This window comes from Nicotiana tabacum, chromosome 13 (genome assembly GCF_000715075.1).
Source record: "Nicotiana tabacum cultivar K326 chromosome 13, ASM71507v2, whole genome shotgun sequence".
Taxonomy (NCBI): Eukaryota; Viridiplantae; Streptophyta; class Magnoliopsida; order Solanales; family Solanaceae; genus Nicotiana; species Nicotiana tabacum.
Window position 1 is genome coordinate 121,734,604 of NC_134092.1, and position 19,771 is coordinate 121,754,374.

The window sequence follows — 19,771 nt, forward strand, 5'->3', positions numbered from 1 at the left end:
GCAAAAGTTATCGGAGCAAGAGGAAGCGATTTGGTGGAAGAGATAGCAAGAAAGTCAAAGACAACTTTTGGTTTGAAGATATTGTTCTGGGATCTCGTGACCATAGAGTGAGTAGGAGCGGGTGGCAAAGGTTGTGGTGGAGGCAAAGGATATTGTGCAACATGAGACATAGTGTTGGGCATGCTTGTAGTAGAGGGTGAGGGTGAATTAGCTGAGGTGCTTACAGCAGTACTTGGTGACACATCCTCTGCGGTAGTTGGAGTTGCAGTGATCTCTTGAGTAGTCCTTGGGACAACCATGTCGATGTCTTGAGGTTTAGGAGGTGGAATGCATGATTCATTGGTATAAGGTAGGGAAATTGAGGAGGAGGAAGCTATTGGACAGTGCCAAGACTCCAAGTTGGAGGTTGAAGCGCGATCAAGGGAAGAAAAGTTCAACTTGAATGAAAAAACATGTTCAACAAAGATAACATGTCGGGAGAGAAAAGTTTTTGAGGTCAAGATATCCAGGCAAGAAAAACTGTTAGTGACAGAGGAGTACCCCATAAAGACACAAGGTTTTGATTTTGTGTCAAGTTTGGAGCTAGAGTAAGGCTTAAGCCAAGGATAGCAAAGGCAACCAAAAATCCGAAGCTTGTGATGATTAGGTGTGGTATTGAACAAACACTGAAATAGTGATTTTAAGTTGAGCAAAGGTATTGGTAGTCGATTAATGAGGAATACAGTTTGGAATGCAATGGACCAAAATTTGAGTGGTACCGAGGCATGATGAAGTAAGGTCAGGGCAGTGTCAACGATATGTCTATATTTTCTTTCAGCAGTTCCAAATATTTGAGGAGTATATGGAGGACTCATGAGATGTTGAATGCCCATTTCCAGTAAGAGAGATTTAAGACCAATATATTCACCTCCTACATCTGTATATAGTATCTTGATGGATGCACTAAACTGATTATGAATCATTCGAGTGAAGTTAACAAAAATACTTTTAACATCTGCTTTATTTTTTAGCAGAAACAACCAGGTATACTTAGTATAGTGATAAACAAAGATAACATAGAATCGAAAGTTGTCAAATGAGGGAATTCGAGATGGACCACAAACATCTCAATAAATAACATCAAATGGCTTAGAACTAGAAATAGAATTGTCACTGAATGGTAAACGATGACTTTTATTACATAGACATGAATTGAAAAAGGTAAAAGGAGCATTAATTGACACTAGAAGCTTTAATGAGGACACACATGCTTTAGTGATACGAGGCTGAGGGTGGCCAAGATGAGCATGCCAAAGTTGGCTTGTAGAGAAGGGGGTGAGACACCGGTTGGTGGCCATTTGTAGAGATCACCTTTACTCCGACCTTGCAGAAGACATGCCCCCGTGCTCGAATCCTTCACAAGAAAAGAATAAGGAAAAAATTTAATGGATGTTAGATTTTGACGACAAAATTGAGCAACAGAGATTAGTTTCTTCTTTATATATGGGGAACAAAGAACATTCTGTAACTTAAAAAGAATTATGAGATGAAGAAAGTGTAGTGTGACCAATGTGACTAATCGGAATGGTTTTACCATCTCCAACAACTATTTCATCAGTGCCATGGAATTATGTTGCGGCTTGTAGAGATTGTAAATTATTTGTGATATGGTGTGATGCTCCAGAGTCAACAATCCAATTGTTTGCGGGATTAGATGCATACGACATGTGGTTGGTGAAGTTGGCTTGAGCCTCAAGTACACTATGTGATTTTTAGCGATGTGCACAAATTTATCACATAATTGGGATTGGACTCTCTGTTGGTTGCTATAGTTGTTGGGGTGGAAGGAGTTGGAATTCTGGAAGGAGTTGGTGCGTTGGTTGGTTGAGGTGGTCTGAATGGGATCCCTGCGGTTGTTGCTTGGATTAGAGTTCCTGAATTTTGAGTGTGGGTTGGTTGATTTTTTATGAAACTGGGCAGTGATGATTGGGTTTTCAAGCTTTGGCTCCAAGTTTTTAATAAACATCTCATGCGCAAGCAATTTGTCATAGAGCTCTTCAAACGATATTGGGTTATCTCGATCCCTTATAGCAACAGATAGTTCTTTGTACTCAGATCCTAGACCACTTAGGATTTTGATGACAAGTTCCTCATTTGAGAGAGGTGAGCCACTAGATGCAAGATCATCCGAAATAGATTTAATATCCTGCATGTACTCACTAATAGAGCGTGAATCTCGTTTGAGATTACCAAGAGTGTCACGCATGCTGAAGATACGTGACTGGGATTTGTTGGCATAAGTAGTTTGAAGAATTTCCCAAGCGTGTTTGGCAGTAGCAACATGTGCAATAAGAGAAGCGATTGTAGGATCGACTGAGGCCATGATAGCATTGCGGACAAGGCTATCATGTCTCTGCCAAAGCTTGAACGCGGGGTTGGGAAATTCATTGTTTGCTCCATCTTGGATATGCACAGATGGAGAGGGAAGTGACCCATCCACATACCCAAGAAGATCATAACCAAAGAGAAGAGTTATGACTTGTGATTTCCAAGTGCAGTAGTTGGAGCTTCCTTGCAATTTCAAGGGGAGTTGGGATGCCGGATTGAATGAAATTAATTGGGATGGCTGAGCAATGTTCCTATGACTGATTGTGACGGTGGGGAAAGTAGATGAGGTGGCTTAAGAGTGAGTCTGTGAATCACCCATTCTGAAAAAATAAGGGAGTAACTCGTGTGAGTTTTTAGAAGGCTCTTGATACCATAAAGAATCTTAATACCTGTAGGAAAAGGATTGTTTCTATTGCCTAAACCATGAACAATTTATATAGTAAATTCAGAAGGGTTCAATCTAAATAGATAAGTACAACAAAGATATTCACAAGAGTTTGAGTGTGACTATAACTAGGACTCTAGCTAGTGTAGCTTGAGGTAAATGGATTACGTTGATGAGAAAGATCTGTTAGGATTTGGATTATCCTTATCACTTCTTACAGAGTGCTTTATCCCTAGAAGAAAATCTATTTTAGCATACTCTCTTTCTTTGGAAGTGATATGATACTAAATTTAGATACTAGCTACTAGAAGAGAAATTAAAGGCATTCTTGGTAAACCCCAAAATCTATTATCCAAATGATTTTGTTTAGGTTGAGCTTTCATTTTCTCTGAAATTTAGCGGTCTCTTAATTTTTTGTTGTTTAACTTTAAGAATGGCTTCTCTTTCTATTTTTCAGACGCTCTAGACTTTTTAAGCATGGTTGTTTAAGAATGGCTTCTCTTTAAGAATGGCTGTTTAATTTCCAGACGCTCCATGTTTTTCAATTTATGTTTAAGTTTACCATTCTTGATATACAAAAAGAAGTAAATTAAGTATTTTGAGAAGCACTATTTTAATTACACGGTGCTAGCAACCAACACTATATTTAAATGCAACATAGCCAGAATTTACAAGTAAATGTTAGTGAAGATATCAAGTAGCCCTTTCTGTAGAGTTGTAGTATTAGTATTCAGTAAGTTATAGTATTTGTTTTATTCTTGATAAAAGGGGTGTGATTGCTCTATGCTTGTTTGTATTCTTGATAGGCTCTTAAATTTATTGGACTCGTTTTTTGTAGGAAGTTCTTGTTCTTATGAATTGAGATGGACGTATTTTTGACGAAGTTTAATTCTTCTCAACCAAGTTCTACTCTCAGAAACAATTCCTCCCATCTTATAAATGAGTTTGATGAGAAATTACTCAATACCGATCCTGGAGAGAGAGTACCCATTATTAAATATAGTCCTAGAATACAGGATGAAGTAAGAAGACACTACATTCAAAATGGACCTTGCCAACCGGTTGATCATAAGTTTCCTAAAACTTTATTCGGGAATAAAATGCGTCAATTTAGTCTGGGTTGGTTTAATAATTTGTATTCTAGATGGTTGGAGTATAGTGTGAAGAAAGATGCCGCAATTTGTTTATGTTGTTATTTATTCAAAAATGATTATGTTCATGGAAGCACGGGTGTCTCTTTCACAAAAATGAGCTTTAAGGCTTGGAATAAAGCTTCGGAAAGACTTGCTTTACATGTGGTCAAGTAAATAGCCTCCACCACAAGTGTTTCAACAAGATGCTAGACTTATCAAATCAATCTCAATCAATTCAAGTTGCTTTTGATAAGCAATCCGAGAAACAAATAAATGAGCACTGAATTCATTTAAATGCATCAATCGATGTTGCAAGGTTCCTCTTGTACTTTGGATTGTCTTTTCGAGTTCATGATGAAAGTGATTCTTAAAAAAACAAAGGCCTTTTTCTAGGGCTTTTGGAATGGCTTGCAAAGAGGCTCCCTCAAGTGGATAGAGTCATATTGAACAAGCTCCAAAAATGATATGATGACTTCGCCAAAAATCCAAAAGGACATTGTGAGTACTTGTGCACAAGAAATCGTGAAAGCTATAATCAATGATTTAGATGGGGATATTAGATGAAAATCATTAATGGATGAAGTCTCTTTGTTTTGTGCTAAACATGATATTTTGGTGCCCAATATGGAAGAATTCTATATTCCTGGAAAGTCAAAGCGTAGGCCTTCTAGTGTTATTTATTCACATCACTTACGTGTTGAGCTTTTTTATACAGTGATTAATTTGCAACTTCAGGAGCTTAACAGTCGTTTTGATGTTGTTAGTGGTAACTTTTTTCTTGGTATGGCTAGCTTGAATCCGGCTAATTTGTTTGTTAATTTTGATAAGAAAAGAATAATGACATTAGCCAAGTATTATCCAGATGAGTTTGGTGAATTGAAGCTTCGAGATCTTAGTCACCAACTTGACACTTTCATATTGCACATGAAACATGATGACCCTAGATTCTCGAATTTGAAAGGAATTGGTGATTTGTCAAAAGCGTTGGTTGAAGCAAATCTTGTGGAGACATATTCACTTGTTTATTTACTTGTGAAGTTGACTCTAATTTTACCTGTCGCAACTGCAACGGTAGAAATAGCATTCTCATCCATGAAGTACCTCAAAGATGAATTACGTAGTAGTATTGGTGATGTATTTTTAAATGATTGCTTAGTTTGTTACTTTGAAAAAAGAAGTATTTGCAAATGTAAGCAATGATGCTATTATTGACCGTTTTCAGAGTATGAGAATGCTTCGAGTTCAAGTATAAGTGGATGATGTACTTTTGTTATATTAGTATCAATTAAAGATATTCTTTAACATTGAAGTTTGTACTTTGATTTAAGTTGTGCCTTCTTTAGTTCTCTTTTTGGGACAACAGTAGATTATTGTTACTATGTGTCACTAACTGCTATTAAGGCCACTAAGCTTGTTTTATATTTTAAAGTTTATTCCAGTTTAGTCCATGTGTGCGCAAAGATGTGCAGGAATTTTCTTATTTTAAAATTTGTGTTTGTAGGTCAATTGGGGAGTCTGATGAAGTTGAAGTTTGTGTTCGCGGGTCAATTGGGGAGTCTGATGAAATCAAAGCATAAGCTCTTCTTACTTTATTTTAGTTTTTTGCTTAGCAAGTTTATAATATATAGTGGATTATGTTGCTTATTTACTGGTGTATCCTGGAGTTTATATGTATTCTTTTACTGACTAATAAAGTTTTGGGTAATTCATTCTAATGATAATGGTGCCCCCGTCATACTCAAATCTTGGGTCATAATATCCAGCGAACCCAAATCATGGTTCAACCTTGGTCTTTAGATAGTGAGGCTGGTAACAAAATTGGACAGAACACTAATCACTGGTATTTGGTATATACAAGTATATGTACAAGTTGTTATACTCTAATAGTAGCAGTTGTTGTCGTTGTCATTCGCAACATCTTTACATAGCATGTTTCGAGCAGCTACAATAGATTCAGGTGGTTTCAAGTCTTTTTTTCAAGTGCGTCGCCTAGATGTTTTGCATTTCTGATGCAAATATGTCATCTAAAATCTGCAAGTTAAAAACAATACCATCAACCAAAATGTACAGAGTAAACAAATAATTAAGCGGTTATACTTTAACTAGTGGAAAAGTAGCATCAACTCGCTGATACTGTGACTCGTGATAATTTATACCAAGTTATGTTGTATTTATTCTCCTTTAATAACCTTTAAACATCCTGCAATTAGACATGTAAGAGTTACTTAAAGTGTACACAACATTAGGAAATGTGCAGTGGGTAAGACATTATTAGCTGCTTGATAAATAAAATAGTTGCTAACCTTCCCCATGCGATCCCAGTAACCTCGGCATATGATAATGAAAACTTGTGTCTCGGATACCATATGAAGTTGCGTGATGGTATTTTGCAGCAGATCCTACAGCGGCTGGATTCTACTTCTTAAGTTCGATTCCTGTGTACCTTCCTTAGCGTCTCAGATTATCTTCTTCAGTTTAGTCGAACACTCTGCAATATACAGAAGCAGTATGTTCAGAAGTTGTATACGGATGAAAAATCTCCTTGACATCAATTCCACCTTTGACAGGACTACGAAAGCATTTTCACCTTTGTAAATAGCATACACAGGACAAGTAGAACAATTTATAAATTGAACTAACGGACATGCATTACCTGATTTTCCAGTTACTAAAATCCCTCTGAAGATCAGCTATCGCGACAATGAGTTCTGCCAAAAGAGATGAGGGACCAGTGGGAGGACATGCAACAAGAAATGCACATAATCTGCTATGTAGTTCCAGGGAGTATATGGGTGAAGAAAGTTTTGGGAGGTCTAGGAAACTACAGAAAATTAACCCATAGATAGCTGTGATTTCTTAAGAATAGACAAACAACCAGATTTACAACAACATATTCAGTGTAATCCCACAAGTGAGGTCTGTTATGGACAGATTCACCTACCCCTTTGGAGGATCGTAATCCTCCTCAGTTATTTTATCAACAACACCGAAGCACCTCGGTTTACTCTCGACCACCTGCTTTGTCTCTACAGTCCCCGAGTTTTTTGAGGGGGTTGATTAAGCTCGTCCGCCGAGCAAGCAAAGCTCAGTTCTCGAGCATCGATTAAGATCGAGATCGGAGTTCGCAGGTGAGGTTCATTCGGATGAAGACCGAAGATCTCGTACCCCTCAAATTTTTACCGTTCCCTGAAAGGTGGAACTTAGCCCGTAAGTCTTCTTCCTTCTCTTAGTATTTTGGTGTTTTCTTCGTTCCTTTTCTAATTGCCCGTGCCTATTGTTGTGCAATGGTCGCCAGAGTTCCCAATGCAGTCCCCCGCTTCAAGGAGGGGATCGAGAGGATCTGCAAACAAATGTCATCCTTTGAGCGCGAATGGCGTAGTCTTTCAAAGGGCAGGCAGGAGGCATGTTCCTGTAGTGAGTCTTCTTCCCGAATAATTACGTTTACGTATTTAACTTTTATTTTTGCTAAGCCCTTTTTCCTTATCAGAGGTTTTTCCAAGACCACCAAGCTTCGTCCATTAGACAGGGATGCGACTCTATCCTTACTCGTTGAACCCCCTGCTCTGGGATAGCCCGGAGCTGCCGCACGGGAGGAGAAAAAGAAAAAGAGGAAATCCTCTTGCTCGCCGAGTTCAAGAAGAAGAGGGTAGCAGTACGAGTCCGGAAAAGCACCAAGAGGAGTACCCGGGAGAGGGAACCGGTCTCCAAATCTCTCTTCTGGCTCAGGGATTACCCTGAAGATGACGACCTGGAATTCATCGTCCATGGGCCGATCACCGATGGGGAGGAACAGGCGGCTACCGGAGATAGCGGCTGATCCTTCTTCAGCCCGAGGATTGGATAGAGAACCAGAGGCTACGGCCTCCTGAGAGGCTATCCTCACTCTGAGGGAAATGATTGGTTCATCGACATCGCTGAGTCACCGTTCCACACAAAGTCTATGCTCGAAGAGGCTCAAGCCGATAAGGAGAAATCAAACGAGATGCCCCGGGGCACAGATGATGCCCTCAATATGTACTTCGACGGCATGGACATGAGCGCGTTGGAGGACTATTCCGTGCTTGGTCACCAGGAGGTCCCAAAAAAGGATGTGCCATTGGGAGCGGGCAAATCGAGATCAAGCCCGAAGCTAGTGAGGCAGTTCCCTGCCCCGAGTGTGGATCCCGACCGTAAGAGAACGGTCGTTCTTACTATCCCGGCAGACGCCCGGGTGTTGTCCACTCCGGTGGGTATGGTCAACTATCTTCATTGCCTGGTGACCGATGAGGACCAGGAGAAGATGAACGAAGTAGGCACATCAAGCCTTTTCAACGAGGCACAACAGGCACTTAACCGGGTAAGATGCCTACTCTTTGTACCCTTTGCGAATTTTGCTTAATTTCAGTATGTTCTAATGACCTTATTTTTTTCAAGCTTCAGTGCTCCACTATGAAAGCTTCCTCCGGACCCGAATGGAAATCAGCCAGCTTAAGTTTGAGCTCAAAGAGCATATACGAAAAAAGGACATGTATAAGGCTCTTAATGAAAAACAAGATGAGGTTCTCAAGGACCTCCCAATTCTCCGAGCCGAGCTAAAAAAGGCACAGAAGGAGGCCTCGTCCGTGAAACGGGAGCATGCTGATCTTGTCGAGAAGGGCTACTCGTGATGACTAATGATGCAACTTTGCAGGTCCAAGAGAAGATAGACTTGATTGACAAGCTTCGGGCCGAGATGGATGAGGTCAAGACCACGGCTGAGGCGATGAGGGGCAGGATGGACCTGCTGGCTTTGAAAAATGAGGCCACAAAAGAGGAGCTAGCATCGGTCAAGGACCAACTCCAGGTGGCAAGGGACAGAGCCGACAAGTGGTCTCGGCTAAACGACGAGCTCCGGGCATAATTGGGTTCAGCCTTCTTGGAACGAGACGATCTTGGCCGGTGTCATGACCCGAATCTCCCACCTTCGGGACCGTGATGGCGCCTAACATTTCACTTGCTAGGCAAGCCAACGTTAGAATATAATTAGCCATTTTAACAAAATTTTAAATTAATTAATAACAAATAAAACAAATATGAAAATAAAGTCTGAAATAAAGTGAATAATCCATAATAGACGTGATATCTAAATACCATCCCAGAATTTGGAGTCACAAGTGCACGAGCTTCTAGAATAATATAAATAAAGGTCTGAATAAAATTTAAGCTGTTTGAAATATAATACAGAGCTAAGATAAGATAGAAGTGGACTTCAGAATTGCGAACGATGTGTAGTTATACCTCAAGTCTCCACTGGTAGCTGTATTCAGGCAAATCTACAGCACGCTGCCGGGACCAACTCCGAAATCTACACAAGAAGTGCAGAGCGTAGTATCAGTACAACCGATCCCATGTACTGGTAAGTGTAGAGCCTAACATCGACGAAATAGTGACGAGGCTAAGGCAGGTCACTTACGTTAAACTGTACGCAATAATAATAATAACAACAATAATAAAAATAAATCAGGTAACTCATTTTAATAGTTGAAGCCAACTCAGAAGCCATAACCAATTATTTTTTCAATCAATTTCCGTTGCGGCATGCAACCCGATCCCACAATATATTCATATTCAATTCGGCTGTGGCGTGCAACCCAATCTCAATATATCTTTTCAATCAATTCTGTTGCGGCGTGCAACCCGCTCCTCCAATATATTCATTTCAATCAATTCTGCTGTGGCGTGCAACCCGTTCCTCCAATATATTCACTTCAATCAATTTTGTTGCGGCGTGCAACCCGTTCCTCCAATATATATTTATACAACTCTTAAATGTAATAGCATTACTCCAATAAATACCACGTTCAATGAGAAACTATTAAACATCAAGGCATATAGTAATTATAATTTAATTATGAACAAACAATGACAAGTAGCAATTAATTGAGAAAATAGGTAGTTTAATATTTAATATGCTAAATGTTAAATAGAAACTAAGACACATAAATCAAATAAGTATGTAACAGATATTGCAGGAATTCAAGAATTAATATTTGACAAGGAATATGAGTGAAACAATTATTATAACGATTAATTCGTGTATTAAAATAATTTAAGATGTTTAAATAATTAGGCAACAATTAATTTGACAAAGTATAGGCACCTGTCACCTTGCCTATACATCGTTACACATGAAATTCACATATCAAATAATTCAAGGGTTCTATTCCCTCAAGTCAAGGTTAACCACGACACTTACCTCGCTTTGCAACCAAATTCAAGAATCCAATAAACCTTTGCCTCGCGAATTCGTGTCTGAAATCCTCAAATCTAGTTATAAACAATTCAATATACTCATTACAAATCGTAGGAATTAATTCCATACGAATTTACAAATTTTTCGGATTAAAGTCCGAAATTCATCTAAAAAATCATCAGTGGGGTCCACGTCTCGAATCTCGGAAAAACTTACGAAATTCGAACACCCGTTCCGAGAAGAGTCCAACCATATAAAAATTATCAAATTCCGATGTCAAATGGACCTTCAAATCTTAAATTCTCGTTTTTAGAAAGTTTTACAAAAATTCCAATTTCTTCCATCTAAATCCGAAATAAATGATGAATATAGAATAGATTTATGAAATATATTCACTATGTGATAAAGAACACTTACCCAGTTCGAAATCGTGAAAAACTCCTTGGAAATCGCCCCTAAACCGAGTTCTAATTTAGGGTTTGTGAAAAATGGGGAAAATCCCATTTGGGTCTGTTTTAAACACTAGGCGTCAGGCCTTCTTCACGTTCGTAAAGGGCCTGTCGCGTTCGTGAAGGGCCTGTTGCGTTCGCGATGTGCAGCAGCCCAAGTGGCCTTCACATTCGCGAAGGCTTCCACCAACCAGCCTACGCGTTCGCGAGCCCTGTGCCGCGTTCGCGAAGAGTATTACTCAGTTCCCCTCTCCCAGGTCACAAGCTTATGCGTTCGCGGGAAGCTGGTTGCGTTCGCGAAGGGTAAGGCTCCATTTCTTCGAGTTTGCAACCCAGCTATCGTGTTCGCGATGAAGAAAATCCCTCTGTCCCAAATTCCTCTTTGTGTTAGCAAAGAACATGACACCAGAAACCAGCAGAAGTCCCAAAAACTGGATTTTTCAAAGAATTAAGGTCCGTAGGCTATTCGAAACTCACCCGAGCCCTCGGGGCTCCAAACAAAATATGCACACAAGTCCAAAAACCTCATACGAACTTGCTCGCATGATCAAAACACCAATTTAAAATCTAGAACTATGAATCGGACACCAATTCAAATAAAATGTTTAAGAAAACTTTAGAATTTCTATTTTAATAACTAGACGTCTGAATCATGTCAAACCAACTCTGTTTCTTACCAAATTTGGCAGACAAGTCATAAATATAGTAATGGAGCTATACCGCATTCCGGAACCAAAATACGGACCCGATATCAACATAGTCAAACATTGGTCAATTCTTTAAAGTCATTAAGCCTTTAAACTTTAAAATTTTGACAATATGCGATAATTCGAGCTAGGGACCTCCGAATTTGATTCTGGGCATACGCCCAAGTCCCAAATTACTATACGGACCTACCGGAACTGTTAAAACACTTATTCCAGTTCGTTTACTCAAAATATTGACCAAAGTCAACCCAATTGAGTTTTAAAGCTCTATTTCCCATTTTAATCCATTTTCACATAAAAACCTTTTGGGAAATTATACGGACTGCGCACGCAAGTCGATAAATGATAAATAATGCTTTTCGAGGTCTTAGAACACAGAAATAATTATTAAATTTAAAGATGACCTTTTGGGTCATCACATTCTCCACCTCTAAAAGAAACGTTCGTTTTCGAACGAAGTTAGAAAAAATACCAGAGCTGGTGAATAAGTGTGGATATTTACTCCGCATGTCCGACTCGGACTCCCAGGTAGATTCCTCTACCGGCTGACCTCTCCATTGCACCCGAACTGAAGGATAACTCTTAGACCTCAACTGTCGGACCTGTCTGGCTAGAATAGCCACTGGCTCCTCCTCGTAAGTCAAATCTTTGTCCAATTGGACTGAGCTGAAATCTAACACATTGGACGGATCACCATGATATTTTCGGAGCATAGACACATGGAACACCGGATAAACCGCTGATATACTAGGTGGTAATGCAAGCCTGTAGGCTACTTCACCCACACTTTCAAGAATTTCAAAGGGTCCAATATACTTGGGCTCAACTTTTCCTTCTTTCCGAACCACGTTACACCTTTCATAGGTGAAACCCGGAGTATTATTCTTTCTCCAACCATGAATGCAATATCACGAACTTTACGATCGGCATAACTCTTTTGCCTAGACTGAGCTGTACGAAGTCGATCCTGAATAACTTTGACCTCATCCAAAGCATCCTGTACTAAATCGGTACCCAACAACCGAGCCTCTCTCGGTTCAAACCAACCCACTGGCGATCGTCATCGCCTTCCGTATAATGCCTCATATGGAGCCATCCGAATGCTCGACTGGTAGCTATTATTATATGCAAACTCAGCAAGTGGCAAGAACTGATCCCAAGAACCTCCAAAGTCTATAACACAAGCGCGAAGCATATCTTCCAATATCTGAATGGTGCACTCTAACTGTCCATCTGTCTATGGATGAAATGTTGTGCTCAACTCAACCCGCGTGCCTAACTCATGTTGTACAGCCCTCCAGAAGTGTGGGATAAATTGCATACCTCGATCTGAAATAATAGACACGGGCACACCATGAAGGCGGACAATCTCACGTATGTAAATTTCAGCTAACCTTTCTGAAGAATAGGTAACTTCCACTGGAATGAAATGTGTTGACTTTGTCAACCTGTCCACAATGACCCAAACTGCGTCAAATTTTCTCTGAGTCTGTGGGAGCCCAACAACAAAATCCATAGTGATACGCTCCCACTTCCACTCGAGAATTTCTAACTTCTGAAGCAAACCACCAGGTCTCTGATGCTCCTACTTGATTTACTGACAATTTAGACACTGAGCTACATATGCAACTATATCCTTCTTCATTCTCCTCCACCTATAATGTTTCCACAAATCTTGATCCTTTTTGGCGACACTTGGATGAATAGAATATCTGGAACTGTGGGCCTCTTCCAGAATTAATTCACGAAGCCCATCCACATTAGGCACACAAATACGACCCTGCATTCGCAGAACTGCATCTTCCCCGACAACAACCTGTTTGGCATCACCGTGCCGCACAATGTCCTTAAGGACAAGTAAATGAGGATCATCATACTGCCTCTCTCAGATGCGCTCATATAAAGAAGACCGAGCGACTGTGCAAGCTAGAACCCGACTGGGTTCTGAAAGATCTAACCTCACGAGCAGATTAGCCAAAGTCTGGACATCTACAGCTAACTGTCTCTCACCAATCGAAATATAAGAAAGGCTGCCCATACTCACAACCTTTCTACTCAAAGCATCGGCTACCACATTAGCCTTTCCTTGTGGTACAAAATGGTGATATCATAGTCTTTCAACATCTCCAACCATCTTCTCTGCCTCAAATTAAGATCTTTTTGTTTGAACAAATACTGAAGGCTATGATGATCAGTAAATACCTCACACGAGACACCGTAGAGGTAATACCTCCAAATCTTCAGCGCATGAACAATGGCTGCCAATTCTATGTCATGAACAGGATAATTCTTCTCGTGAACTTTCAATTGTCGCGACGCGTATGCAATCACCCTGCCATCTTGTATTAATACTGTACCAAGCTCAATGTGAGATGCATCACAATATACAGTATAAGATCCTGAACCTGTGGGTAATACCAATACTGGCGTCGAAGTCAGAGCAGTCTTGAGCTTCTGAAAGATCAACTCACACTCGTCTGACCATCTGAATTGGGAACCTTTCTGGGTCAGTCTGGTCAATGGGCTTGCTATTGATGAAAACCCTTCCACGAACCGACGATAATAACCTGCCAAACTCAGGAAACTCCGGATCTCTATAACTGAAGTAGGTCTAGGCCAATTCTGAACAGCCTCAATCTTCTTAGGATCCACCTTTATGCCTTTTGCCAATACAACATGCCCCAAAAAGGCGAGTGAGTTTAACCAAAACTCGCATTTTGAAAATTTAGCATATAACTGATTATTCTTCAAAGTCTGCAACACACTCCGAAGATGTTACTCATGCTCCTCTCGACTGATGGAGTAAATCAAGATATCATCAATGAATACAACCATAAAAGAATCCAAATAGGGCTTGAACACTCGATTCATCAAATCAATAAATGATGTTGGGGCATTTATCAACCCAAATGACATCACTAGGAATTCGTAATGCCCATACCGATTCCGAAAAGTTATCTTAGGGACATCAGATGCCCTAATCTTTAACTGATGGTAACTAGACCTCAATTCGATATTTGAAAACACCTTGGCACCCTGAAGCTGATCGAATAAGTCATCAATTCTTGGCAGTGGATACTTGTTCTTGATAGTAGCCTTGTTCAACTGCCGATAATCTATACACATTCGCATTGAACTATCTTTCTTCTTTACAAATAATACTGGTGCACCCCAGGGCGAGACACTGGTTCTAATGAATCCCTAATCAAGAAAGTCTTGTAACTACCCCTTCAATTCTTTCAACTCCGGCGGGGCCATACGGTATGGTGGGATAGAAATGGGCTGAGTGCCCGAAGCTAAATCAATACAGAAGTTAATATCCTTGTCGGGTGGCATCCCCGACAAATCTGCAGGGAATACTTCTGTAAATTCACGAACAACTGGTACTGAGTCCATAGAAGGAACATCCGCATTGGGATCGCGAATATAAGCCAAATAGGCTAGACACCCTTTCTCGACTATACGCCGAGCCTTCAAATAAGAAATAACTCTGCTGGTAGAATGACCAGGAATTCCTTTCTACTCTAACCGCGGTAACCCCGGCATAGCTAGGATCACCGTCTTGGCATGACAATCCAATATAGCATGATAAGTTGACAGCCAATCCATACCCAAGATGACATCAAAATCTACCATATCAAGAAGTAGAAGTTCCACACTAGTCTCAAGACTACCAATAGTAATCACACACGAACGATGGACATGGTCTACTACAACAGAGTCTCCCACCGGTGTAGATACACATACAGAAGCACTCAGGGAATCACGAGGCACAACCAAATACGAAGCAAAATTAGAGGACACATAGGAATAAGTAGATCCTGGATCAAATAGAACTGAAGCATCTCTATGGCAAACTGGAATAATACCTGTGATCACGGCATCGGATGACTCGCCCTCAGGCCTAGCTGGAAAAGCATAAAATCGGGGCTGGGCCCCACCATTCTGAACTGTATCTCTGGGACGGCCTCTAACTGGCTGGCCTCCACCTCTAACGGTCTGACCTCTACCTCTAATGGCCTGACCTCCACCTCTAGCTGCCTGACCCCTACCTCTAGTTGGCTGAGTAGGCGGTGAAGCAACCGGTGCCGGTATGATGGCATGAGAATCCTACCGAGATCAGTTACTCGACAACCTAGGGAAATACCTCCTGACGTGACCAATGTTCCCACACTCATAACAGCCATCCTGATGCCGTGGCTGCTGAAGCTGAAACTCACCCAAACGGGTTGGATAACCACTGTAGTAACTCTGGAGTGGTGGTGCACTGATAGGAGCTAAATATGCACTGCTGGCTGCCCAGAGTAAGGCATAATAGGACTGTGACTCCCTGAAGCATCGGGAGATGCCTGAAGTGCTAAATGAAATGGTCTGGGAGGATGGCCCCTACCAAAATTACACCTGCCTCCAGACGAGGCACCACTGAAACCACCAAACTGACGAGGCCTCTTATCAGACCTCTACCCTCTCTCATGTGCAAGAACCATCTCGATCCTCCTCGCGACATAGCAGTCGCCTGAAAGGAAATCTCACTTCTGGTCTCCTTGGCCATCTGAAGCCTAATAAGGTGAGTGAGTCCCTCAATAAACCTCCTCACTCTCTCTCCCTCAATAGGTAGTAAAAGGAGAGTATGACGGGCTAAATCCACAAAACGGGACTCATACTGAGTAACAGTCATACTGCCATGTTGTAGACGCTCAAATTACTTGCGGTAATCCTCTCTCAATGTGATAGGGAGGAATTTTTCTAGAAATAGCCGTGAAAACTGCTCCCAGGTCAATGCAGACGATCCAACTGGTCTGGTCAATGTATAATCTCTCCACCACCTCTTGGTGGAACCCGTCATCTGAAATACATCAAAATCGACCCCATTGGTTTCAACTATACCCATGTTCCGCAGCACCTCATGGCAGCGGTCAAGATAATCCTGTGGGTCCTCAGAAGGTGTACCACTGAAGTGAACTGGAAAGAGCTTAGTAAACTTATCCAGTCTCAATAAGGCCTCAGAAGATATGGCGATCCTATCACCGGCCTGTGCCATAACAACTGGTTGAACTACCCCAACTGGCGAGGCTGCTGGAGCCTGATTCTGGAGTAGCTATGAACTACCCCAAATGGACTCACCAAATGGACTAGAGCGTCCTGAAGCACTGGAGTAGCTATGAATCCTTCCGGGACCTGAACTGGTCAAACGGGTGCAGTCTGTACTGGAACCTTCTCCTGAAGATCCACTTGAGGTTCTACGATAGGTGATGCTGCTCGAGCTCTAGACTGAGCTCTACCTATGCCTCGGCCTCTAGGACGACCTCGGCCTCGACCTCTACCCCTAGCCATAGTTGCCACCGGGGGCTCTGGTCCCTGTCCGTCGGTAGATGTATTACGTGTTCTCGCCATGTGCGAGAGAATAAGAATAGAATGGTTCAATTATCGATGATAGAATAAAATCACACGACAGGATAAGAAAGAAATGATATTGTTCCTAAACTTCATAGCCTCTAAAAGATAAGTACAGACGTTTCTGTACCGATCCTTCAGACTCTACTAAGTTTTCTCGTGACTCGTGAGACCTATGTAACCTAGTGCTCTAATACCAACTGTCACGACCCGAAAGTCCCACCTTCGGGACCGTGATGGCGCCTAACATTTTACTTGCTAGGCAAGCCAACGTTAGAATATAATTAGCCATTTTAATAAAATTTTAAATTAATTAATAACAAATAAAATAAATGCGAAAATAAAGTCTGAAATAAAGTGAATAATTCATAATAGACGCGATATCTAAATACCATCCTAGAATTTGGAGTCACAAGTGCACGAGCTTCTAGAATAATAAAAATAAAGGTCTGAATAAAATTCAAGTTGTTTGAAATATAATACACAGTTGAGATAAGATAGAAGGGGACTTCAGAACTGCGAACGATGTGCAGTTATACCTCAAGTCTCCACTGGTAGCTGTATCCGGGCAAATCTACAGTAAGCCGCCCGGACCAACTCCAAAATTTGTACAAGAAATGCAGAGTATAGTATCAGTACAACCGACCCCATGTACTGGTAAGTGCTGAGCCTAACATCGATGAAGTAGTGACGAGGCTAAGGCAGGTCACTTAAATTAACATGTACGCAATAATAATAATAATAATAATAATAATAATAATAATAATAATAATAATAATAATAATAATAATAATAATAATAATAATAATAATAATAATAATAATAATAATAATAATAATAATAATAATAATAATAATAATAATAATAATAATAATAATAATAATAATAATAATAATAATAATAATAATAATAATAATAATAATAATAATAATAATAATAATAATAATAATAATAATAATAATAATAATAATAATAATAATAATAATAATAATAATAATAATAATAATAATAATAATAATACGGTTGCGGCGTGCAACCCGCTCCCAATATATCTTTTCAATCAATTCTGTTGCGGCGTGCAACCCGCTCCTCCAATATATTTATTTCAATCAATTCTGTTGCGGCGTGCAACCCGTTCCTCCAATATATTCACTTCAATCAATTCTGTTGCGGCGTGCAATCCGTTCCTCCAATATATATTTATACAACTCTTAAATGTAATAGAAATACTTCAATAAATACCACGTTCAATGAAAAACTATTAAGCATCAAGGCATATAATAATTATAATTTAATTATGAACAAACAATGACAAGTAGCAATTAATTGAGGAAATCAGGGAGAAAATAGGCAGTTTAATATTTAATATGCTAAATGTCAAATAGCAATTAAGACACATAAATCAAATAAGCATGTAACAATTATTGCAGGAATTCAAGAATTAATATTTGATAAGGAATTTGAGTGAAACAATTATTATAACGATTAATTCGTGTCTTAAAATAATTTAAGATGTTTAAATAATTAGGCAACAATTAATTTGACAAATTATAGGCACCCGTCACCTTGCCTATACATCATTACATATGAAATTCACATAGCAAATAATTCAAGGGTTCTATTCTCTCAAGTCAAGGTTAACCACAACACTTACCTCGCTTTGCAACCAAATTCAAGAATCCAATAAACTTTTGCCACGCAAATTCTTGTCCGAAATCCTCAAATCTAGTCATAAACAACTCAATATACTCATAGGAATTAATTCCATATGAATTTACAAATTTTTCGGATTAAAGTCCGAAATTCATCTCAAAATTCATCAGTGGGGCCCACGTCTCGAATATCGAAAAACTTATGAAATTCGAACACCCGTTCCGAGATGAGTCCAACCATATAAAAATTATCAAATTCCGATGTCAAATGGACCTTCAAATCTTAAATTCTCGTTTTTGGAAAGTTTTAAAAAAATTCTAATTTCTTTCATCTAAATCCGAAATAAATGATGAATATAAACATAAATTTATGAAATATATTCACTATGTGATAAAGAATACTTACCCAGTTTGAATCGTGAAAAACTCCTTGGAAATCGTCCCTAAACCGAGTTCTAATTGAGGGTTTGTGAAAATGGGAAAAATTCCATTTGGGTCTGTTTTAAACACTCGTCGTCAGGCCTTCTTCGCGTTCGCGAAGGGCCTGTCATGTTCGTGATGTGCAGCAGCCCAAGTGGCCTTCACGTTCGTGAAGGCTTCCACCCACCAGCCTACGCGTTCGCGAGCCCTGTGTCGCGTTCGCGAAGAGTATTACTCAGTTCCCCTCCCCCAGATCACAAGCTTATGCGTTCGCGGGAAGCTGGTCGCGTTCGCGAAGGGTAAGGCCCCATTGCTTCTCATTCGTGACCCAACTATCCCATTCGCGATGAAGAAAATCCCCCTGTCCTAAATTTCTCTTCGCGTTCGCGAAGAACATGACACCAGAAACTAGCAGAAGTCCCAAAACCAGATTTTTCATAGAATTAAGGTCCGTAGGCTATCCGAAACTCACCCGAGCCCTCGGGGCTCCAAACAAAATATGCACGCAAGTCCAAAAACCTCATACAATCTCACTCACATGATCAAAACATCAATTTAATACCTAGAACTATGAATCGGACACCAATTCAAATGAAATGTTTAAGAAAACTTTAGAATTTCTATTTTAACAACCGGACGTTTGAATCACGTCAAACCAACTCCGTTTCTCACCAAATTTGGCAGACAAGTCATAAATTTAGTAATTAAGATATACCGCATTCTGGAACTAAAATACGGACCCGGTATCAACAAAGTCAAACATTGATCAATTCTTTAAAGTCATTAAGCCTTTAAACTTTAAAATTTCGACAATATGCGATAATTCGAACTAGCGACCTCCAAATTCGATTCCGGGCATACGTCCCAGTCCCAAATCACTATACGGACCTACCTGAACTGTCAAAACATTTATCCGAGTCAGTTTGCTCAAAACATTGACCAAAGTCAACCCAATTCAGTTTTAAAGCTATATTTTCCATTTTAATCCATTTTTCACATAAACAATTTCCGGAAAATTATACGGACTATGCATGCAAGTCGATGAATGATGAA

The 19,771-nt window shown here is 40.0% G+C and overlaps 1 protein-coding gene across 1 annotated transcript; it reads left to right on the top strand.

The window, feature by feature from the left end:
- Positions 1 to 4,458: 4,458 nt before the first annotated feature.
- On the top strand, positions 4,459 to 5,462 carry LOC142168335 (uncharacterized). Its single transcript, XM_075229005.1, has 2 exons — positions 4,459 to 4,982; positions 5,387 to 5,462. Exons 1-2 carry the CDS (start codon positions 4,459 to 4,461, stop codon positions 5,460 to 5,462), a joined length of 600 nt encoding a protein of 199 aa, XP_075085106.1.
- The last annotated feature ends 14,309 nt before the right edge of the window (positions 5,463 to 19,771 follow it).

What these genes read in the sequence shown, in the direction of transcription:
- LOC142168335 (XM_075229005.1), top strand. Translation starts at nt 4,459, where the DNA reads ATGGATGAAGTCTCTTTGTTTTGTGCTAAACATGATATTTTGGTGCCC. An exon ending in ATAGCATTCTCATCCATGAA is followed by an intron (nt 4,983 to 5,386) that starts GTACCTCAAAGA and finishes TTGTGTTTGTAG; the next exon opens with GTCAATTGGGGAGTCTGATG.